This window comes from Anopheles merus, chromosome 2R (genome assembly GCF_017562075.2).
Source record: "Anopheles merus strain MAF chromosome 2R, AmerM5.1, whole genome shotgun sequence".
NCBI lineage: Eukaryota > Metazoa > Arthropoda > Insecta > Diptera > Culicidae > Anopheles > Anopheles merus.
In genome coordinates, this window is record NC_054082.1 from 12,555,953 (window position 1) to 12,580,834 (window position 24,882).

At 48.2% G+C, this 24,882-nt stretch overlaps 1 protein-coding gene across 4 annotated transcripts; it reads left to right on the forward strand.

The window, feature by feature from the left end:
* Window positions 1-3,740: 3,740 nt before the first annotated feature.
* On the forward strand, window positions 3,741-20,747 carry LOC121590429 (ataxin-2 homolog). 4 transcript variants are annotated; one of them, XM_041910111.1, is made up of 6 exons: window positions 3,741-4,120; window positions 4,186-4,399; window positions 5,424-5,504; window positions 13,791-14,112; window positions 14,209-14,509; window positions 19,553-20,747. In XM_041910111.1, exons 3-6 carry the CDS (start codon window positions 5,502-5,504, stop codon window positions 20,661-20,663), a joined length of 1,737 nt encoding a protein of 578 aa, XP_041766045.1. In that variant the 5' UTR covers window positions 3,741-4,120; window positions 4,186-4,399; window positions 5,424-5,501; the 3' UTR covers window positions 20,664-20,747. The 4 variants fall into 4 exon arrangements, with proteins under 4 accessions (XP_041766045.1, XP_041766044.1, XP_041766046.1 ...); XM_041910110.1 differs by lacking the exons at window positions 3,741-4,120; window positions 4,186-4,399 and adding an exon at window positions 4,971-5,140; XM_041910112.1 differs by lacking the exons at window positions 3,741-4,120; window positions 4,186-4,399 and adding an exon at window positions 5,147-5,245.
* Window positions 20,748-24,882: the final 4,135 nt, after the last annotated feature.

Here is a 24,882-nt window from a genome sequence, read left to right on the forward strand (position 1 = left end):
TGGAGTTATCTAAAGTCATCCGAAGTCGCCTGAAGTCGTCCGGAGTCGTCTGGAGTCTTTCGGAGTCCGTCGGCGTCCGTCGGCGTCGGTCGAAATAGTTGGAGTCGTCCGGAGTCGTTCGAAGTCATCTAGAGTCGAACCGAATCGGAATCGGTCGGAGACAACGGGAGCCGTTTGGTTTAATGTACTTGTGATCAGGCATTTCATTTCGTTGTGTTTTTGTCTTTCACTTCACTTTCACGCACTTTCACGTGCGTGCACTTCGTATACAGGCCTTTGTTCCGAATGCAGACCCATACGACTTCAAACGACTCCAAAGGACTCTAGATGACTCCAACTCCCAATAACTCACAATAACTCCGAACGACTCCGAAAGACTCTGGATGACTCCGACTCTTAATAACTCCCAATAACTCCGAAAAACTCCGGACGTCTCTTAAAGACTCCGAAAGACTTCGAACGACTCCGGGCGACTCCGGACGACTCCGGAAGACTCCAAACGACTCTGGATAACTCCGACTCCCAATAACTTCCAATAACTCCGACTCCCAATAGCTCCCAATAACTCCGAACGACTCCGAACGACTCTGGAAGACTTCAACTCCCAATAACTCCCAATAACTCCGAACGACTACGAACGACTCTGGATGACTTCGACTCCCAATAACTCCGAACGACTTTGGACGGCTCCGCACGACTCCGAATGACTCCGAACGACTCCGGACGACTACGAACGACTCCGAATGACTTTGGGAGCCGATTCCGAATGTATCGAAGTCGGATCGGAGTTCACGCCGGATTTTTGCCAACCTTACCCATCACTAGTGCGAAACCTCAACTTTTTGGCACACTTTCAAACGTGTTTGTGATGCCTGAAGGCCGCATGAAGAGGTAAAAGCGCAGCACGGAGTGAGTAGCATCAATCAACCAATTTCGAACCGTTTTTTTTTTGTTAATCATTTTTGGACAGGGAATGGGAATGAACCAAAATTTAAACAGAAAATGCCCCCGAGAGAGAAAAAAAGCAAAAACTACAACCCCCAAAAATCTTCTTTCGTGTGAAGGCGTTACCAGCAGCCGGCCTCCCGGGCGTGAGCCGTGTGGCCACACACGGGGCGTAGGTGTTAAAAAGGGGTTCCCGTACCTGACGAAGTATGCCCGATGGGATGGATCGAGAGTCAACCCTGAATCCAGTGCTCGGGATTGCTTCCAGCGTTTAAATTTCGGATCGATCGCCTTTACCTCTGCGTCGTTGGGATGGATGTAGCTCGCACTTAATAATAAGCGTTTAAATTCCAACACCACCAAACAGAAAAAAGGAGGGCGCATTGTGGCGCAGAGATTCCATTTCACCGCCGGCTATGGGTGCGTCTGGGTGGCTCAGCCAAGCCGGTTTCGTCATACACCCATCTAGACGTACGCGCACTCTATTCGGCTTGCGCTTGTTACAGCTCTACAGCTCTAACCACCAAATTACTTCACCCTTCTCACCTTCGCCACACTCGCTCCTCCTCCTCATCCCGTTCCATCATTCTCGTTCCGGAGCTATTTGCTGATGAATAAATTAAGCGTAAACTCGCGAATAATCGTTTCCACTGCTGTCAAAGTAAATCTGCTCGCTGGATGTCAGCGCTGGCCTGAGCTCGCGCGCGCGCGCGCCATTGAATAAGGAACCGCTTAGGTGAACTTTCTTCGGCACTCGAAGGGGCTAAAAAAATAAAAAAAGCACACAGACTGTACCCAAATCATGTCCCCGACTTTGGAACATTGGGACAAAATTGGTACGCCAGTTCCCGGCGTGACAGTTCGGCCTGGTCGGATTCGGATTGCGCAACAAATTAGAGCAGCGAGTTTGCTGCGGAGATGTAAAGAGCTTTTGGCGCATGTGACACACACACACACACACTTGCTTTTACCAAACCATCATCATCGGGGAAGACGGCGTGTGCCACGGCTCGATGGTGGAGGCTAAAATAATTAGAGTCGCGTTTTAAAATCGCAAGCAAATTAAAACTCACCAGCAGCAAACACCAAACGCGGCCGGTTCAGCCGGGCGCACACAAACCATTTCGCCTTTCTTTCAGTGCTCCCTCTATTACCTTTCTTTCTGCGCATATGTATGCGTTGTTTGTGTGCCGTTTTTCAATCAACCCTCGTTTTGCAGCCAACCAATAATTGTAATGCCACTAGCCCGGGCAGGGCCGGAATAGGATCAGCCGCTGAGAAGGAGATGGCGAAGGCTCATTTCGTTGACGAATTACTGCGACCGATCATTACGAGCTTCAGTGCCCGATGGTGGTGGTGGTGGTGCTGGTGGTCCCTGTGTGCGTGGAGGGAAGCCGCCTTTTACCCACTTTATGTTCTGCATGCAAACCGAAAAGGGACAGCATTGCGTGTAGAAGCAATTTGGTTTGCGATGGGCCTTTTGCCCTAAGGGCAGTCTAAAACCGATCCGTTTCCTTTTTTTTTGTTTTTCCTGATGGCGCAATTGAGGAGAAGAGGATCATTTTTGTGCGGTTTTTGTTGCTGTGTTTGGATGTATTCAAATCCACGCTCCACGTGAAAGAATGAGTGTAGCACAAGCCTTTCACGAAGCACATTTTTTTTAATGCATTTACTGGGAAGCATCGATGGCTGCCGAGGTCGTCTGCTGATTCGAAGGGCTGGCTTTACTTTCGTTCAGGTGCGCCGGACTCCGATCTCCCGGCCAATGGTTGCAGCATTTTACGAGTCCAATAAAGAAAAATGGCAAACTTTATCGCTTCGTTGGTGGTACTGTGCAGGCAAGACGATTGTTTTATGAGCGCGCGTTTATTGTCTAACCGTGCAGCTAGCGATGAAAGTAGTCGATGAGGGTTTGCTAGCTTTATTTAGCAACTAACTGCACTTGGAGGTCCCCTGGATAATTGCTCCAGCTCCCGGAAAAGCCGCAGCCGAATCAAATTTCATTTCGCTTGGCTGAGAGGTCTGAAAACTTACCACCTTTCCACTAAAGTCGTAATGAACATGTTCCAAATATTATTGATTTCTAACACACTCTAATCAATTTGGCATGGCATAATAAGTGGTCCAGGTCGACACAGTTTTTCTTGCGTAACGGCATGCATTCCCACGCTAAACACAGAATGACAAGTGCTGGGCAAAGGCGAAAGAAAACCAAGACCAAGAGCAAACTTATTGCTTCCTTCCGTCCCGGCACGTCGGTGGCGTACTACTTTGCTGACGTAATGCGCTTCCCGGTTTGCACTTGATTTGTTCTGTCTGTGCGCTTCCCCTCAACCCGCCCAGACTTGGTGGGACTCCTAAAAGGGGGCACTCAGCATGCCCCGGCTTCGGCCGCGACCGGTGGCAACGGCGCTCGGGGGACACTTTTACCTTCTATTACTCAACCTGCCAATCCCGCGCGGCGTGGTGGACTTTGCGCATTTTTATTATGCTCCGTTGATGATTAAAGCTAGGTTAAGGGGTTTGTTTTTTGTTGGTGTGTGTGTCTCTGTATGTGTATCACTTCATTTCTCCAGAGCTTTCGCAAACTGATCGGGCGTTGGATGTGAAAATAAATGGATATCTTTCATCGCGGGCACGTACACGTCCGCGGGGGAATGTTTCGTCAGGTATATGAGCGATAGAGAAAGAGCAAGAGAGAGAGAGAGAGAGGAAGGCAAAACGCACCCCAAAAAAACGACGCAAAATCGGAACAGACCCCCTCCCCCCCTTATTCTCTCCCTTACTTCGCTTGGTTGATTGTCCCGCCGGCGGCGATACGATCGAATCCCGAGCGTGGACCGATGAGGAAGGAAAGAGGTGCGGGCAGGAACCCACAGAACCAGTGCAAACAAGTGTCCCGAAGCAACGGCAAACGCCCCGCTGGTGAAGGGGCGAGGTTCAACTCCCGAAGCGCCAATGCCAATGGGACGTGAGCGGCAGCTTCTGCGGGCCTGCCTGCGCTGGAAGCTGTTTGCGATGAGATGACGAAGTGGTGGACGAAAGGAAACAATACGCAATCGCAAGGGAGTTGCTGGATGCAATGAGAAAAGGGGTCCGGCGGGCGGTGGAAATAGAGCGACAGAGAGCAAAGAAAGTACAAACGCGGAGACCGGTTGGTGGAGAAGAAATGGGAGTAAGTATGAATTAACCCTTGAAGCGAAAGAGCGTACAGGTGCTAATGATTGATTTTCGTTGCAGCTATTCACTCTTTCACTCTTTTAAATCCGCGGCAGTTCGATGTCAGTATTATGACGTGCCCTTCTCATCAAAGCTGGTCGATACAGCAGTCGAAATGGAGATGGTAGACTCTACGAGTAGGGCTAAGGGTTCATATGATCCGGTTCGAAGGACCAAATCTTACCTCGCTGCGTGGTGATCCGGTTCGAAGGACCACATCGCGCATGGCTATGAGGTGAGATCGACTTAACTAAATTCCATTGTACAAATATGATTGATAACAATCCACAGCTAAGCTCTTTCGGTCATTCGAAATATGATCAAATTAAAATAATTCTACAAAAATATCCAATATACATATATTGCACTACATTACGCTACTAAAAGGGTTTCAGACCGTCCGGCATGCCAATCCACCATCCACCGGGGGTAGCAAAAGAGAGCAACCGCGTACAAACGTACGTATCGCAGTGCAACCTTAAGAGAAAGAGCGCGCGCCAAAGACCTTGCCCTCATGCGGGCCATGAGTGTGGTTGCATGTGTCGGCCCTTCTTGTTCCGAGCCGCCATGTGCGTGTGTGCATGGGACAAGCTGGACAAAAGAGACACCGCGGTGTTGTGTTCTCCGCCGAAGGAGAGTAAAAGTGTATGAAAACGAAAGCAAAACTGGGGACCGGAGCGCGAAGCAAATACACACAGGCGCGAGCGTAGCCAGCCTCCAGTGCCGGCAGGTTTGGGCGCAGGTGGCGACGACGGTGACGGTTGCGGTTTTGTGGTTTTGCGCGCGCCGGAACGGATATAAATTGCCCCTGCACCCTATCGGACTGTTTTAGTTCGGTGCCTTCGGTTGGCGGGATAAAATCGTGCTGCTGCAAACTTGCAACGTTGCGAATACCGATAAACAAACCGCGCGCACCTAAAACCATCATCGACCACGTGCTTGGAGGGCTGGACAAAGCGCGCTGTGCATGTTTTAGGTTAGTTTGCGATCCTTAACGATCGGGACGTAGTATCGAACTGTACTGTGAGTGTGTTTTAAAACATTAACGAAAGTGTACATTAACATTGCTGATAGACTGATTGTGAGTTACAATAATATTTCAAATGCGTGGCTAAATAGTGCAGAATTTCAAGTGGTTTCGCAGGGGGACATTGAGGGAAACTTTTATCCCAATTGTTGTTGAACTGGTGTCAGACTAAACCGGGGAAAAGTGTGTCGCAAGTGTGAATTCACGTGTTCTGTTTGTTTATTCTTTTTAGCAAACAACGCATAAAAAAGCCATAGAAAAAACAGTGAAGCAGTGTGACATTTTATTTAATGTCATCAGATTTATCAAAATGGTGAGTATTTTATGCATAATATGGAGCAATTTATTTATTCTAAATTATGCGAACGATTGTTGGCACTTTGTCTTGATTTTATGTTTGTATTAAAACGGATTTGGTTTTTCTGTTTATGGTACTTGATAAAATAAGGCTGTTAGTTCAATTAATTAGGGTTGAGTGTGTGTGTTTTTTAAAAATTATTTTAATGTTTGCTGGTTGATACAATTGTTGATAAAGTGGCAAGTGATCGGATTGATTCCTATTTAATAGCCAATTTTGCATTGATCAGCCTATTTTACCCTATTTATATCAGGCTTACTTGGTCCGGTCTGGTGGTAGAGTCGTCAACTCGTACGACTCAAAACCATATGCTCGTCATGGGTTCAAGCCCCGAATGGAACGTTCAAGCCCCCATACGGTAGGATTGACTAACTATGCTGCTATGTGTAAAATCAATGCGTCCTCAGCCCAATAATGGTGTACAGACAGGCCTTAACCGATAACGGTTGTTGTGCCAATGAAGAAGAAGAAGAAGGAGCTATTTTACTTTAGAGTACTGTTATGACAAAAGGAAGTTGTTAGTCCTTCAAATAGTATAATCTCAATTGAACTACTCAACTCAACTAATTGAAATTGGTACATAAAATTTTGTTTCAAATTTTGCAAAATTTAAGGAATTTCCCTATAATTCTATCTAATTGGTATTTTTTGTATGATGAAATCGATAAACATGACGGCAATGTAGAGACAAAAGCATCAATCTCTGAACAATTTTTTCACCCCCATTGCGATCAAGCAGCAGCGATTGACGCATTAATCGCATTCAATCAACTCGTTCAGCTCAAGCTGCGTCTAGACTTTGCAACCATTTCGACAAATGTCTTCCGTTTTGTCGACACACACACACACCGCCGTTCGCGTCGTCTGGTTGTCGTTCAATGTTTGCCATGCCGGCCAGATCGTATGCCCATGACTTCCTCCCCAGCCTCAGTCCACACTTGCGCTGGAGCAGAAGTTCGATCGCACATTCCGTTTTCACTTTAATAATCTACGATCGATAATCACCGGCATGATAAACGACCCCGGTCGTTCAGGAGACAGGAGCTGTGCTGGGGTGAAGTAGAGCAATCGAGGTGGACGGACGGACGGACGAACGGAGGAACGGGTAATAATAATACCCTCCCCGTGGTGCAAGAAAACGCAATCGATTACACAATCGGTCCCGCAGTTGGTCCTGTGCCAGTTTGGACGAACTCTGTGGCTGGCCAGTTGGTCCACTGCTTGCGTCATGCACACACACACACACACACGTATTAGTGAGTGGAGTGTCCTTTTGTGCCAGATCTAAAGCCTAAACCCACACTTTACACCAATCCGATCAGCAACCGCTAATGTCTCTCATTTCCATTCCGGACACAATCAAAATGAGTTTCCCATTGGTTTAAAATGTACAATCTCTCCTCCGAGTCCGGTATCGCCCGCGCGGAGGAAGTATTAAAGTAAAGCAAAGGTAGGGAAGGAAAATTTACTACCCGACTGGCTCGTTGGCTGAATCGTAGGCCTCGCGGCGATCCGGGTACTTGGCCGGACCTAATTTGGGAGTTTCCAGCGTTTGGAGAGTCAAATTTGACGGCTCATATGGTCTTATTAAGCCGGCAATGGTTCAATTTTTCGATCAGCAGAGGTTTAAGCTGAGGTGCAGGAAATGTGGCATATAAAGCGGCTTATGGCACAAAGCCAAAGCGATGAGAAGGAAATGGGTGGAAAAAAGAGGAAAATCTTCCTCGTTATATTTAGCAAACAAATTGCGCTGCTCGTTGTGGGAAGTGGCGGATAAACACAGCACGGCGGAGCAACCGCATCGAAACCGACAGAGAAACGAACAGTCTCAATAGTGTCCGGCCCATCACACTTCACTATGTTTCCATCGCTTTTCCAATTCCCACCGCCCATTCACACTGTGCGGCTGCACGCTTCGATCCGGACCATTGATCGCTTGATCACTCGTGTCTGGGCAGCGCTGCTCATTCACAAGCACCGGCCGCGTGCACCGAATCGATCGCTCGAATGGCATGAATGGAGGGGTTTTCACGGAATTGTCACAACAGAGAGAGAGAGAGAGAAAATGGCAACGGAAAAAAGGAAACCCGACGCGATGTCCGGTGTCCCTTGGCGTCACGACCGGCCGCACAATGTTTGACCAATTACCATTTTTATGCGCACGGGTGATTGGTATAATTTGAGCAAACACCTTTTTTTAGCATCCCGTTTTGTCGCCGTACTGCATTGTAGCACCTATTTCCTCCTCTCCGGAACGGATCAGAAAAGAAAAGGGGCCCATTAATGGGGGTAAGCTTTAGCGTAATGTTGTGAGCTTCTTCGACAGCTCAATCCAGTTCCTTGGCGGACTGCCGGAGCGACACGCGTGGTAGCGCCCTCGGACATGTAAGTGGCTGACGCCCCGCACGGGTGGGAGAACCGTTTTGCATATGGAAATAAAAATTATGCTCACTTACTCTCAAACCCTGCGGGAGCTATGGGGTCTTCCCACCTTAAACACCTGTGGTGGTGATGGTGGAGCCCGGTGGAGCGGATGTAAATTTAAATAATGTCCCTGGCTGGTCTCCCTTTATCGCTTTATCAAATGCACTTCCGGCGCACGGTTTTACGGCATGTAACTGGGGAGCAATGAATCAATAAAACAGGTGAGAAGCGTGCGTTTGTTGGGAAGAGGTGACGCTGACCCAACGGTCCCCAGTACGAACCCGAGCCGCAGGTTCGGGGGTTCGTCGCTGACTTTTTCTCACGCGCGCATCGAAGTCTTTTGTGTAGCAGTTAAACGTTGGTTCTCTCGATTTGTTTTTGTGCTTCGTGACAGTACGGGCCAGATTAGGTATAGGTATGGATGTGTCCTATTTGGAGTGGAGCCTTTTTTTTACGACAAATCAACGCATGATTGAGCACTTTAGATAATTACAAATGCTGGTAGTTTTTCTTAGGCAGCATACATAACTCAATACTACTAAAGAATGACCGACCCTTAACGAGGACAACGAAAGGTATGCTGGAAGGCATTCATCAACTTCCTTTCCAGTTCTCTCTCTCTCTCTCTATCTTTAATGCTTTTACGAGAAGAATGTCTTTTTTTTTTGTTTAAATCAATCAAGTAGGCCCACTCTGGCGAACAAAAACGCTAAACAACCAACTGTCAATCCAGGATACCCGCGGCGCGTTCCTTTCGATTCGCGCGAATCGAAGGGAAATTAGTTGTTTTGCCGATTTGCGTGTTTGCGTGTTCCGTCCTTGGAGGTTGCTTTCGTTCCCCTACACCATCAGCCTCGGTCGATGACGGCACGACGACATCCCATTTCGGAGCAAAGACAGTTGAACGATTTAAATGGTCCGCGTTTGTTTGGTCTCGCTCTCGCTCTCTGCTGAGTGATCAGTCGTGTTTGTGTGTGTTGTGGTTGTTACTTCCATGAATGTCTCTTCTCTGCTTTCAATCGTCACCGCATCGCTGTGTACGGAGATGAAAGAAAGAAAGCAAAAAAAAAGGGAAATGAAATGGAATCCAAACGGAAGGTGAGATGTTGAGATTTGAGTGAAGGAATGTGTTGATTCATCGTCTCCGTGCTCTGGGCTGGTGGTTGTTGTAATGATTAATAGCACGAACCGTTAACCAAACGTGGTGCTTTTGCAATGCACTGTGGCCTTTACATGGCACCAATAAAAAAAAACGGTTCACTTTTACCGGTACCGGTGACACTAATGAGCGTATTGCCTTTTGTCTACGGGGTTAATTATGGTCGCTTTTTGTTCTTGCAGCTGCTGCTGCTGCTAATTCTTATTGCGAACGATATTTGCAATGCAAGCAACGGCAGTCATTAATCGTGTTTGGGACGTGCAAAAGAAAGAGTGATGTCTTCAATGCCTCTTTTGTTGCATACAAATGCTGCACAAACATTTAGGATCAGCTAAGGGTTGGAAGGGAGGGACTCTGGAAAGTGAGAGTTAGGGCTTATCATAAGCTCGACCACTTTCCGTGCTGGAGCGCGTAAATCCATTAAACTGCAACCCGTCCAAAGCGCTGTGGGCAGTTGGCAGTGTACCTTTAAAAAATCCTCCCCGGTTTAACCGAAGCGCGCAACATTGTGTAGTTGCGGTCCAGTCCGGATCTCCGGACAGGTGACAGCAACTGCCCGCTTCCTACCCCGAACGTTTCGCAAAGCAAAACAGTAAAAAAAAGGCAGAGAATGAGGAAATGTGGAGCGATTATTGCAAAACTGTGATCATAAAAATTACTTCACAGTGCGTCGGATCCACTTTCTTAGCTGACCGGTCCTCCGTCTAACTCGCTCGGTGATCCAGGAGTTCAGCGACAAAGCTGCATTTCCTTCCTGCAGCTTTCCTACCTTCCCCTATCGTAAAGCGGACCCAGCCAGTCTGGTCTTGGACAGCCCGTGGACAGGTTTCAGTTTCAGACAGTGATGGAAATGGTTAACAGCGAAGAAGAGATTGGAAGAGAGAGAGAGAGAGAGAGAGAGAGAGGAGGGGAAAAACATGTACACAAACCAAAGCGCGCGATTAAACCACAGCGCGGCCACAAGCGCAATAATAAAATCGCAAAATAAAACACTGGACCGGTGCGCAGTGGAGTTTAGCAAACAAAATCAGAGTAAAGTCGGCGACAAACACCGTCGTAGCATTTGGAGCTCCTGGCGCATGTTGTACGACGGTGGCCATGTCGTGTGGCTCACTGGTACAAAACTGCGGCAAAATAGCTGCTTTTCCATCTGGTGGACATTAGAAGCAAACTCACCTGCCGCAAGCGCCTCCGAACGAAGGGAAGACAAAGATCGGAAGATCGGTTGACCGGAGCGAGAGAGGGGTTGGAGTATCAGCAAAGTAGCCCTGTCCTCGCCCCTCCCCTTCCCCTTTTTGGAGCTCAAGATAAGAGCGAGACACGAGCGATCGATTGACTGGGTGGCTCGTAATTCCTGTATCGAAACACCAGAAATAACGAGCGAATTCGCTGCGGTATTTTTGTTTGCTGACCGCGGTCCCTCTCTCTTTCTCTCGCACTCACACACACACACGTTCGGTAGGTGTTATTTAAGCGTCGGCTTCTGTCGGTACGGATTTTATTTTCTTCCCTGCTGGTTTTGCTGCTGCTTTTTCTTCTCTTCCTGCTGTCCGTGAAAGTGAAAGTTTGATCCGATTCCGATCGGCGCGCATTCTTGCACTCGGCCGCTGATCGATTCGGACCTGCGTATCCTTATCACCTACCGCTCGGTTCGGCCACCGGTTTGACCTATGATCCCGCCGGTGCCGGTGCCAGTGTTGCAGGGGAGTAAGGAGGAGAAGTAAAATTTATCGACCATTTTTGGTGTGAAATCTATAATTCATAATGCGAACGTAGTGAAGCTGGTGCTGGAATGTTAAACAAAGCTTACGGGAGAATTTTGCTGCAGTTCCTTTCGCGTCGCCACAGCTGTTGGTAAAAGGTAAATGGATCCCAAAATTGCTGTGCGATTTGGTGTGATGTTTATCAAATGGGTAAAACGCGTTCTTCGTGATATGTTACGGAATGATTACACAATAATTCCTGTAGCCTTTGGAAAGCGTAATTGCTGTTAAACCATGATCAGTAGAAATAATGAACGTAAAATAATAATAATAATCCATATTTTAAGGTAAAATGCTTCTTACTTTACACAATCGCCATCATAAGCCGTATGATGGCCTTCATTTACCAACCCGTATATTGGATGCTGCCCGCAGTGTCTGCACTTAAAGTCACTCGAGCCAAAACCTTTAAACGTCCTTGGTGCACGTCCTTTCTCTTGTTCGCTGCCAACCACGATCGTTTCAAAGGAGGCCTTGGATTAAGAGTGAAAAGGTTTCGATTCTCCTCTGCTTCTCACAGCATTTAATCGTAATAATACTCCCGAGCAGCGTGCAGAGCTTTGCGTGCTTTCTTTCTTTGCTTGCAGAACGATCGGCATTCCCATGGATGCATTGCTTACCAATCCACCGGTGGGGTAAGCCGACGCTCAACGATAACATTGCGTGTGCTTTCGAAAACAACCGGCCGGTATTGGTGGTTTATGTCCTTTATTGTGTTTTTTATTTTTATTTCGCTCAATCATGATTGTAGAGAGGAGGGGTGGGGGGGGGTGGCGATCACCGAAAGACCTGTTTGCTGTGCGGTGGGTAATTTCTTTACAAGTGAACTGAGCTAAACAGTGGTTCGTGACCGAGTGTGCAGTACCTTTCGTACCGCTTGCCGAAATCATGCCCTTCCTGATACTGCGCCGTCATGCATTTTGGGGTCTTTTTGACACATGTTTCCGTCCAACGCCGGGATGGTTTTATGTTGTGCTGTTAATGTTACTTGCCAGCTTGTCGGTTTCGTTTGTGTGTGTGTGTGCGTTTTTTTATTTGCCCAACCGGCTCGCTTTGTGCTTAATTTTATATTTCGCCCGCTTTGCTTTCATTTTCTGTCGAACAAGGTAAAATGGAAGCTTTTGTTTATTTTCCGTTCATCCGTTCTTATATCGTGCAAACCGTTGCCCACACTGTCACTCATACCACTTGTATGTACAACAAGTGGAGAAAGAGTCGCCGGTGTCGAAAGGCATCAAAAACCCGCTCCAAATTTGCGTTGACGAAGCCGCGGCTGCTGAGGGCGTTCACGGTTCACAATCTACCGTCCACCATCGGAATTATGACACGCACCCGGGTTGGGCTCCCTTTTGCTGTGGCCTTTCTATCCAGCGTTGACATGGCAGGACAGGGCAACAGCAAGTAGCAATCGGGCAGCCTGTCCCGCCAAGGCGAAAAGGAAAGAAACAATGTTCAATCACTAGGGCTGTAAAAAAAATCACGCGACCACACCGAGCGACCCTGTAAGAGTAGAAGCTGTGACGCACACAACCAAACAACAACAACAAAAAGCCAACTCACCGGAAGTGTTGTGTTTTTATGTTGGTTTAATTGGTTATCGCCTGCAAGGAATGTGTTTCACGACGCAGGCGTGTGTGTGTATCCGTGTACCATGAATGGAATTGCTTCATCACAGAGCCTGGCGCGTATGAAAAGCGTATGCTGAACAATAAAAGAAAGCAGCACAATATTTTACAAGAATTACCGGGGCGAGTGGTTTGATTGATATAGCCACAATCATGTTGAGTGCGTGTGCATTCAGGAATGGAGTCATCATGGTGTGAGATGGATGGGGGACTCGGCTTGGAAATGGTTTATGTTTTACGAGCCTGTCTGACCCAGACGAACCTAAAGGGACTAATTGAGTGCAGCGTGATTGTGGTCTCACCTCATCGCTCATAAACACAACGCACCTTACCCAGTAATTCAAAAATTGCACGTCTAGATTAACTAACAACCTCTCTCCTTCAAATGGTACGCATTTGGTACGCAATCTTATCGCCCTCATCTAAACAACCGCCGCATCATCTATCTCGATCTTCATCCAATGATCATCATCGTTATCCTGATCGCTGGACGCCGCGCACTGCATCGCGCTCCTCCGGCCGGAGTGGACAATTCGAATGATGTAGCGATTTAACACCAGCTTAGTGCCGTGATTGGTGTAGTTTAGTTTTTTTTCCCCGTCGCACCACCATTGCCGGTTTGTTTCTTTTCTTTTCGCCTTGCAACAGCCGGAGCGGAACTACACCATCCGTCGTCCGGGCACGGGCTGAAGGTTGTCCACCACCCGTCTATTACCATAACAGCGCGCCAAGATCGTGTTTTGCCTGCCGGCCGCCTGTGAGTCTGCGTTTTTTCTCTCTCTCTCCTTGTGTTGTCATTGCTCTGCTTGCGGGCTAGTTACAGCAGTGAGTGTTATTTAATTTTCCACTTTCTTTTTGCCGTCGTACCCGGGTGCTTTCCAATTCTCTCCGCTGCTCGGGCTAACCGGTTCGCCCGCACAGTGTCAATGGCGGCGTGCTGTGGTCGCTCCGGATCCGCGCACTAATCACTCCTTAAATGCACTATTTAACGTGCCATGCGAAGGGGCAGGCGGGGCAAGCGGGGAAATTTAATAAGGAATGTTGGCGGAGTGTTGTCTCCTTTTGTGGCACCGGTCACGTTGTGTAAAAAACGCTTCGTATGATGATGAAACGCGCTGCGAATGTAAAAAGCTCGCAACGGCAGGCGTATGCGCCTAACAGTATGCAATCTGGTGTCTGTTTTTAAGCAAAGCTTTTTCTGTGTGTATTTGCCTCGCCTAATTTCGTCGTTTTCACTGTCTCTCTCTCTGTCTCTCTGTGTTTGTTACAGATACGCTGCAATTGGATAGTTTGGATCGGAGCGTGTCTGCTGCTGCAGGCACCGTGGCTAGTGGCCGCAGATCACGATCCACCGCCCGGGAACCGGCCGACCCAGCTGGAAGACATCGAGCGGGACAATCTGAACAGCGAGCGGCAGGTGTTCAAAAAGGAAGCGATAGCACAGCAGCAGCACGGAGCTAGCTCGAGCCAAAGCAACAATCACTACACCGTGCAGATACAGCACCATCCGGGCAGTACGGCCGGTACGCACAGCTCGGTCAAATACGTGACGCCACTTCCCGCCCCGACCCAGACGCTCACCTACTCGAAAGGTATCCGTGGGCAGATCGATCTCCGATGTACGGATCGATCGGAACTATTCGATACAAATCTGATGCTAATTTATCTCTCTCGCTCGCTTATTTTAGATCACGCTGTGCCGCAACAATACGTCAGCATTCCGCAGCAGCAGCAGCCGCCGCTTCAATTCCACCAGCAACAGCCACAGCAACAAGTGCCACAGGTGCACGAGGCGCATTCCACCTATACGGTGCCGTCCCGTCAGTCACTGCTGCAGCCCATCATCGGTGGAGGTGCACCGGCCTCCCCGTATCTGACGCCGCAGCCGCAGTACGTGTATGTGCAGGCCCGGCCCCAGCCGCTGCCACAGTATGCGGCCGACAACAGTCTGCCCCAACAGCTGCTACACATCCTGCCACAAAATTCACAGTAAGTGTGTGGTGTATGGGTCGTGCCAGTTGGCCATTGTCACGAAAGCATTTTAGCAAACCCTTCTGGTAGGGTTGAAAATGGCAGAGGGAATGATTTTAGCTTTGCTGATGCGAGGTCGGACAGTCGAATTATGTTGCGTGCTGTAGGGCTTGCCTAAGCGTCATTAAACACACGTTCGATCTCATCGTAATGGATTTTAAATTTACCTATCTCTTTCCTGGCAAGCGAATAAAATATTGTTCTTTAATATCCTTGACAGTAAAATTGCGCTAGCCTTTGCCCACCAAGATTGCAAGATTGCTCACGATCATTTGCCTACTTCCTGTAATAGTGTACGCGCTCATCGCGTGACAAAATGGGTATGTGATTCCCAATTACGTGCCATTTCCTGTTTCCGAATATGCGGGAAATATCCGTTTTGGCACTGCCAGTAATCATAAATCTTCTATCGCCATCGTCGTAATTTTTTTCTTCTCACAGCAAGTAAAAGCTAGCAGCCACATTAAGCACCACGACCACATTAGTTGCGGTGCGGTACGTTTAATTGCTTTTTAAATAACCATGCCGTGTACACGATCCCCATGCAAAGCGATCAATTGCATCACTGCCAGCCGGCAGGAGCATCGGCTACTTTTGCTGCCTCGTGTAAAGTCAATATTTTCCCATGCTCTTGAGCGAAGGTGAAGCAGGTCTGTTGCAGATCGACAATGATAAATATTTGTCTGGCAGGCGTCTCTGCGTCTGTGTGGAGCTGTGCACAATGAGCGCCTTTTTTCAAAAGCTGGAAAATCGGGGAATGAAAATGTGTTTTCGGTTGATGTGTTTGAATAATGATAAGTACATGTGTACGATCACCCTTTTGCTGGTAACACAATTGCTGCACAGAGTTTGTTATTTCACACAACACAAGTAGAATGTTTAACACTGTTTTTTTTTTTGTAACTGGTCCTAACTTTCAGAAGCAATTATGCAATGAATTGGAGTTTTTGAGCGTGTCATTAGGAACATAATTTACTGCCCATATCATCACATTAGCTCGAACGACGGTTGCAGTTTATTGCGTTTTACGTTGCGAATGCCTTTCCGGCGTCTCCGTTCCCTGCGTATTAAAACTTTATTGCGAGAATAAAATAAACCATTGACAAATCAGCAATTGTGCGCTACAGCTAAAGCAAGCAAGAGCGAAACCGGTTCCCCCCCGTAACGGGTAATGTTAATGAGACGACGTCACAAAACGCGAACGGTGGAATATGTTATGTTGACTGTAAACAAATTTCTAAAATGTAAAAACTACAACCATCGACCACCAACGGCTGCTCATGGCTCGGGACCACCATGAAGGGCTTTTTGATGGCTCACTTTCCCCTGGCTGCTTGCGATCAGTACGGACAGTAATTATTTCATCAATTAAACTACACCGCATTGATAAATGAAAACTAATTGCTCATTGTTTTTGTTTGTTTGTCGGTAAACGCGTTCACTTTTGCCACAATTTATGATTGACGTTTGAGCCGACGATGTACCTTGTCGATTGATTGCGTGCTTTTTGGAAAAAAAAGTAAGCATTTAACTTCAACAGGCACTTTTGGATGAGGGATTCAACGGGTTAGGAGGAGGAGGGGAATACGCACTCACCATTGCAATGGACGTAGTAGATGGACGCAACTTATCCTTTCCTTTTATTGCGTAACGCGTTCCGATCCGATGCTATTACACTTTCCAATCCTTTCGCTTCAGGTCAGCCTGATGTATCCTCTCCTGGCTGGCGGGTCGGTCAGTTTGCTAACGCTCCCGTTTCAGTAGCGCGCGCGGCTGCGTGCACGAAGAGGGTTTTATTTATGATCCTTCGAGTGTACCATAAGCACCCTATTACACCGGTCATAAAAGTACCTAAGGCGGGCTGCTAGTACAGAGAGAGAGAGAGAGAGCCTCCTCCAGATTGGAGGTCGATCGCGGCATGTATTGCGGGTTTGCGTTATGATTGATCGATCGCATTTCACTCTCGATCGGCAAAGGTGGCTTTTTGGACTGCGATAGGGCAAAAAAGGGTAGCGGCTGAAAGGAAAACAGAAAACCAGACAGAGAAGAAGTGGTTTAGAGAAAAATGGCAAGTCATTTATCGTGTGAGATTTGCTTCACTCGTCGCATCCATAAATCGATTTATTGCTGCTGATGGGTTGGGGATGGTTTTTTTTGTTTTGGTTTGGCGCTTCATATTTTCCTTCGCTTTGTGAAATCACACTGTGGGCTGCGTATTTGTTTCGGTGGCGCATGATTTGTCCACTGGTGTGTGTGTGTTTTTGGGTGCCATTTGAGAAGATGAGCATGTTGAAAAAAGGAGGAAGCCAATGGTTTCATTAGGTCGTGTTTTTGTTCGTGTTTTTTATTGAACAGAGATGCAAAGAGTGACAGATTGGGAGCATCGATCGATGCGGCGTAGTGATTTTGGTAGATTGATGAAAAATTAGTCGCACCAGTCGCCGCATTACGCAACGAGCGCAATAAAGAGGAAAGTTACACATCGGGTGCGCGCGTTTATTTGAAATCAGCGCGAGCAATGAACGTGGGTAAAGTTGATTAATAGTTCAAACAGACAAAAAAGCACCATCGTCCACAGCTCTCCCACCCATCGGATGTGTTACAAAAGTGGCTAATTTCCTCCCCGTAGCGGAAAATAATAACCCAATCGTTTAGCGGGCAGTGGAAACCTTCCCCGAAAGCGAAAGGAAACCGATCGGCGGCAACCAAGCGCCCCCGGGGCTGGGCTGCAGCCAGCGACGAAAGATCGGCTCCATTTTACCAAATTATCCATAATTGCCCTTAACCCCCTCGGGCAGGCTGCTAGAGGGGGGGGGATGCATCCACCCGATTGCGATTGCACCATAAATGAGGAAAAACGATGATCATAAAATAAATACCGCCCGAGCGCGTCGACGTGCCGCCACCGCACGCAGCGAGGCACCGATGCGGATTCAACCTGTTTTTGCCCGGTTGTTGGTATCATTAGGAGGCATCCGTGGCGCTGCGGAAGGTGCTAACTGGCACCTCTCCGTTCGTTCTGTTGTCTTTGTGCGTGCGCGTTCGCTTTCAGTGTTTGGCGCTTTAGGAGCGATCAACGGAACACGGTGCCGTGCCGGGCGTTTACGATCGGACCGGCAGCATAGTGGAGCACACAATGGAAGCATGTCGCTATGGGGCGCTACGGTAGAGTGCAGCATTGCGCCAAATTGTAGGCGCCGTTGGTGTAATTTCATTAGCAAAACTCACTCCACCCTTTCTTGGTATTTATTTTTTTTATGCTAACCAATGAGCTGATTTGTCACACTGTCACCCATCCTTCTGTGTGTGTATGTGTGTTTTTTTGCATGCATTTGAAGCCACTTACTGTTAACTAGGGTGGGCAGAGTGTCAGCAGTGTAGTGTGTTGACACTTTTAGCTTTATAAGCGGCTGGATAGTGAGCGTGCAAGAAAGCAACATCATTGTTCTACTTGTGCGCTGGCACGATCGCGCCTAGCTAGCTGGCTACTTAAGCTCCTTAGCACAGAGTCTGATGGCACTTTGACGTGTGCCTGACTCAATCGTCACGGTGCCGGGAGTAAACACAATTGCACGCAATAGCAGTTCCGAACAGTGTGGTTACTTAACCTCCAATTGAAGCTGTCATTTGGGGGCGCATCAGCAGCAGCAGTAAGCAAGCGTGAATCGATGTGACAAACGGCAGCGCGCTGTTATGACATGTGGAACATTTTTGAATTATGCTAAGTGGATAAAACGCATTCAAAAATTCCAACCACTGGCTAATCGCAATTTATTTGCTACATTTTATGAGCTCATCTGAATGCGGAGGGATTTTCCAGTCGAGCTTTTACAGGCTGAGAACGTTCGCATAGTATGTAGGTGAGTGTAGACGTTCCCTCTCAGGTCTTTGAATAATTAAAAGCCCAAGCGAGAAGAAAAAGGAAGGGGTTTGTCTTCCAAACACTAATTTAATGTAGCGTCCACAAACTCTTCCTCGATTCGTTTGCGGTTAGTGATGTTCGTGGGTTCGTGGTGGGACAGCGTGAACACAGCTTTATGCAGATGCGTCGGTAGGCGGTGTCGGTAATCGGGCTTGTCTCATCTCTCTCTCTCTCTCTCTCTCTCTCTCTCTCTCTCTCTCTCTCTCTCTTTGGGCCCGGGGTGGAGGAGAGTAATTAAAAGTTTGCAATTACAGCCTGGGCCCGTGTGTCTGCTCTAATTATTGCCATTTTTAAGACTTTGCGGCAAGAAGAAGGAACGACACACTCACTGGCGGTTGTAGGTTGTTTTTTTTTGGTTTGTTTTGCGGTCTGCTTTCGCAAAAGTTACTACTACGATTTTATGTCAGCTCCGATGGTCGGCGCTTCCTCTTATCTTGAACAACCGTTTTTTTGTGTTATTTTTTGTGTTTCTTCCCTCACCCACCGTATGCCACAGCCGCATCTCTTGGCTTTGTGCGATATAACCGACCCCAGTGCATCTGCATCGAGCAGGTTGCACTTATCTGTTTCATGGTCTACATTCATGCCGTTCATAATGGACGGACACACACACACACACTTCTTTCTTTGGGCGGAATCCAACCGGGTGACGTAATTCACAGGCGCCTGCTTTCAGATCGCTCGGTTTGAAGCTCGTTTCTTTCCTGCGATCGAGACGCGATGAGGCAGGTTGTAGCGTCTTTTTTTTTAGCTTTTGATGGGTTTTGATGGGATTTCAACAGTCGGCGAGAGGTGAAAGATTCATTCCATTGTAACAGATTGTGCCAGATGACAGACGAATTTGAATATCCGGTTAAGGTTTTGCTCCACTGCATCTTGCGGTGTGTTGCTAGCGGTCACGATGAAGCTGTTTGTCCACAACAAGCACAATCCCTTCTGCACGACGATACACGATAAAACGCAAATTTAATTACTCCAACTTTGTCTTCGTGTTGGTTGCCGTTATGCAAAGGCGAGCCCCCAAAATAGGATATTCATTTTCCCGGTTTTTGATTTGTTTTCTTTTTTTCTTCCTCCAGAGCTTATATCATGATTCCGACGCCATATTACCAGCAGCAGCAGCAGCAGCAGCAAGCACCGCACGCGCCAGCCTCCCCGACCGGGCCAGCCCTGCCATCGATTACACCGCCCTCATCGCCGGCAACGCCCCATTCCGCCCAGCAGCTGGCCGCGTATGTCAACGACCCGGACAATCACATCCAAACCTACTCTCACGGTGAAACGGGAGCACAGTCCCCAGCCACCGGGGCGACGGTCCAGCCTACGCCGCAACCCGATGTCGTATACGCCGCTTCCTCTACCCCAGCTCCACCCCGGCATCAATCGCCGTCGGCCGAATTTTCCATCGTGAAGAGCGTCGAGCAGCCGGTCTACTTCTCACACGACCTTCCACCGCTCCAATCGAACAAGCTGCCCCAGCACGGCGATGGTTCTGTGTTTCAGTTCGGTGGCGCACAGGTACACCACCCCGTCACTGGCAGACCTTTCACGGGCCATGCGCAACAGCTTCACCCGCACCAGCAGCTTCATCATCACCACCAACAACCTCCGCACCAGCTGCACTACCCTGCGTACGTACAGCCGCACGGCCATTCGTACGCCGGGGCCCACCAGCAACTTCACTATCCTTCCCTGGCGCATCCGAACAACGGCATCTTGAACTACTTTGGCGTACAGCAGCGGCCACCCACCAGCCTGCTCGACTCGTACGTACCATCCTCGCTGCAGCTTGCGAAAACGCCACTGTACACCACGAAACTGGCACCCCACGCGTACCCGGCGTTCCATCACGGGCAGCTGCATCTCCAGCAGCCACGTCCGGTGCAGTTCTACCAGCAGGGCGTCCCCGTGCACCCGGTGAACCCGCTCCACACGACCATCCTGCAGCCGGCAGGGCATGGCGCATCCTTCCCGCACGCGCAACCACTCGCGCTGGGGCAGCTTCCGTCGGGCCCGTCGGCCACCGCCCCCGGGTACAATACGATCGCGTACTCCGTGCCGCTGGCGTTCACGAAAACGTCCGCGCAGTACAAACGCTCACCGGCGCTGTTCAGTGTGGCCGGGTTTGCAAGACCGTCGACGGCCGGTTTGGCCACGACCAAGCTCCAGCCGGCGAAGCAGTTCGCGTGAGCGGGAATGCAGCTGCACACACGGTGTGCGTAAAAATAGAGGTTAATTTATTTAGTTGATAGAATACATTGTGGCGAGCGTTGTTGAATAGTTGCTGGTGTTTTATTTTCGTCATTTGGTATGTAAATCCGTTTGAGAAGACCGCAAATGGTTTGTTTATGGTGCGACTGCTGAACAAAAGCATCACATAGATCCTCATGATTAGACTGATCCAGGTAGCCGTGTGCCGTTGTCGACGTTAGAAGTAACTGTGTGCTAGTTGTTCCTGAGTTCGAATCTCGTTGTAGCTGACTTCTAAATAGTTTTCTAATCACCGTAATAAGAAGCCTTGGATCAGCTTCTCTTCTTCTCTCCTTGGAACAGCTGTTTTAACAGAAAATAGCCTGCCATTTTTTTCAGTGGTGCTCAACTTTTCGCACGCGGGGGACTGTACAGCTATATTTACTTAGCAAAGTTATTGCTGGTGTTGCTATAAACCTAGCAAAAAAGTGTTTTATTACGTTCCGTTTTGCAGCCGCGCTGTTTACAACTTCTCCTTCGGACGTGTATTTTACACCCCCGGTACCATAAACGCACTACGTGCACCGTTGTGCAAAACCTTTACAACGGCTGTGTCTAATAAATGTCATCCGTTTTGCGAAGCACTCCGGTAGGGGGAGCCATCGTAAAAGTGTGAATCGTACCCAATGACTTTAATCGCCCTGGTCTTGGCGGGGAATAGATCACGACGCCATGGTTAGCGATCGCCACCGGCACAAACAACGGAGGCGTTTGTAATTGCTCTATACCGATAACAACCCCGCCGTCACTTACGCTCAGGCACGCGGGTAATATCCTCGTTTGCTATTTTACTTTCGCATTTTGGCAGCGAATGGCAGCGTGGCCGTTGGCTGCGGTTCGTTTCTGTGTTTTTTTTTTGTTGTTTGTCACGCAGAATCATCTCCATTCTTATGCAACACACCGGGTCCACGGGCGGGCGTAATGTAGCCGCATATATTTTGCAAAGCTGATCGCATGCCGGCTATGGCCACAGAAGAATGACGGCCATCTCGCCCTCGGTGATCGCTCATAATCTCGTAAAATACATCGCATCTTGTTTGGAGCCGAGCCGTTTTTTACTGGGAGTGTGGTGGAGATCTGCAAGAGAGAAAGGGGGAAAACGCCTCATTTTCGTTCCCCCCCCCCGCCATGTTTCGCACACTTTTCTTCGTCATCGACCCTTCGTTCTTTTTTTATTAGCCCCTGCGTTCACTTTCGTGTGTCATCCATGCTCGTTTATAACTATTTCACCACAAAACCGTTTAATTGACCATCGTTGGCAGGAGAACGGGTTTTCCTCGCCGTGGGAAATGGCACTTCGGTTGGGAATGCGGCTGGAAAATGGTGATCATACAGCAAATCGGGAACAAAAGTTGCCCTATTCAATCATAATGTGTCCGTTCCCCCCAAAAAATAAAGCTTCCCGGGTCTCATTATAATGGCGCAATGGTAAAGAAGAGAGAGAGAGATAGCGAGAGAGAAATAAAAACGCCAAAAGATACAAGATAAGCACGAACATTTGTGACTAAGGCAGTCCCGCGCTGATGTGATCTCCGGTGTCGGTTGGAGAAGAAATTTGTATGAATAATTTAATTCATCATATTTTCCCATCCAAGGCATGGCCGCTGCAATGGAGGGATGATCTGGCAAACAACTGAGGTGCAGCGTTTGCAAATATGCAAATACAAAACTGTCGCAAAAAGAGTGTCTATGGGGCGAAAAATTGGAAAGGAAAGAAAAACGATTGATTGTAGCTGATATTTTGACGAAAAAATAATTGTAAATGAGACATAAAACAAGACCTGAACGCCGTCTTACAAGAAGTGCTCAATGTTTAAAAACAAGCGTTATGAAAGCTTTGTCTGGATCATCTTATAAGCAGAGATTGCATGGAAAAGCTTTTGCTTAACGTTTGCAGCATTTCCACACCTTGCCCAGATGGATGAAGCTGCGCGATGGATTAACCCTAACGCAATCCACCGTCATGTAGGTAGAAGAAAGATCGTGATACATCCCCCTGGCCGGCCAAATCAATTTGCCGACACAAAACATTCCAACCAATCGCTACAGACACACATACACACACACGTTGTACCTTTGCGCACCCTGTATTTAAACGGCCCAGAAACAGCGCGCCATCCATTTCCCAATGTGCTTGCATCGTTTTCCCTCACTTGCCGCTGCTGCGGTGTGTGTGTGTGTGTGTGTGTGTGTGTGTGTGTGTGTGTGTGTGTGTGGAAGAAAAACGAGAAGATGTGAGTCTCACACAAGAAGGAAAAAACAACAGCATCTTCGTCCCTTCAAGCCCCAAAAAGCTTGACCGTGTGCGCTTGAGCTCGCGCTTCGAGATGCTGGGTGTTTAGTAAACATAACCCACAAAACCGTCTGTATACACCGCCGGAAAACTGACTGGGCTGGCGCTCAGGAAAAAACGCAACGCGCCTAAATGGTAGCCATTGCGTTGGGCTTTTCAAACGAGGGAGAAAGATATGATGCCTTTCGGTGCAGCAAGAGTTCACTGGGCTACAAGGGGGGACGAGGAATTGGCATACCCTTGAACCGCATCTGTGCTGCCAGCTTCGAAGGCTTGTTCAAACGATTCGTACGCTGTAACTAAACAAAAAACAGCCTAAACGGTCGTGTGCCGTGTGTGGCGGGAAAGATGTTTAATTTTTCCCGAACGATGAATTATTCAATATTTGCATCGTTGTCTCGTGAGGTCAGGAAAAAAAAGCTGTACATGGCAGAGTGAGCAAAACAAAAAAGGAGACCATTCGACCAGTTTTTGCGCACGATGATGACATGCCATCGTGAATGTGGTTCGGCTCGCCAGTCGTTGGGGAGGCTACAATTATTGTCCCTTTTAGCTCTAGCAGCAGCAGTGTGTGGCTGCAGTGGCCTTATAGGATTTTTTCTTTTCCATCAAGCACGAGCCAGGCAAAGTGTTCCAAGTATGTTAGCAGCAATAAATGGAAATCATTTAATGCTTAGGTCTTAGACACGATTTAATATCAATTGGCCGTATCCGGCCGGTTCGAGACAAACCTCCCCCCTGAAGACTGCTTGGAGTTGATGACATTCGGCTGTAGTGATCGTTGCTTTACGAAGTGCCGCGACAGTTCACTGATCAAGTCTGACGGAATGTCTCACTTCACGTGCAAAAATGAACATTTTACCGACGTCGTTAGATTATTAAAATAAATTGACAACATTTGGTCAACGATTATTATAAACCCAGTGCGCTTGTTTGAATGCGAACATTTGGGCTCATTAAATGTGTCCTTCAACACCCACCAGTGCCAGTGTGCTCAATTGGAAAAGGTTTTGTTCGTGGAACGCCTCGTGAAGCGTGAAATGGGGTCGAATTAAGTTAGTAACATAACTTGAACCTGACAACTCATTTTATGCAATCAATCTAATTCGAGTTGACGCATCCAAATCCGTCACCTTCGAAGGACCACCCGTTTTTGCCGATGCCCGTTGTTGCCCCCTGACCACCTGACCCACTTTCAAACGGTCCAGTTTCGTGCGGGAACGTAATCGTTTTTGGTACTGCTCGCTCGTATCATCGATTACACGAAAGCACACCTTTTCACCCCTTTTTTTTTGTTTGGAGACAAATAAGTTTCTACCAGCGAGCTGGATTATATCACGCAATGTGAAACAGAAACTGAACAACAACAAACCACAGCGGCGGATGCGGTGGGATCGTATGTGGGCCACACTGATCCGTCACCTCGATCGTGTGCCTGCTCTCGATCCTCACCTATCGCACGCACGTCATTGATTGGCTTTCGACTGGGTCCACTGAGTTTGTATTATTTACCAGCTCGCGCGCGTCCCAGACTCCAGCCTGATGCAACTCGGGAACACGTTGGGGGTTGCTGCACGAGCTCGGATGCGTAATTAATTGGAGCAGGTCCATTCCATTCCCCCCCAAAAAGCAGCTAATCATGCTTCCTGCCTTTTTCATGCTGGCCCGCCATTAAATCATCAATGGGGCCAGCTCAGTAAAAGCTTAACTGCAGCAAGCTGTTTTTTGTGTGCGATGAAAAGAATGTTGATTGAGTTGGGCAGAGTGCAGCGGGAGGGTGAAAATTAGATGCTTTAATCGAATGGAGACATAGGAAAGCGTACAGATTGATAAAAGTCGGGCTCGAATAAAAGGGAACGCGCACTA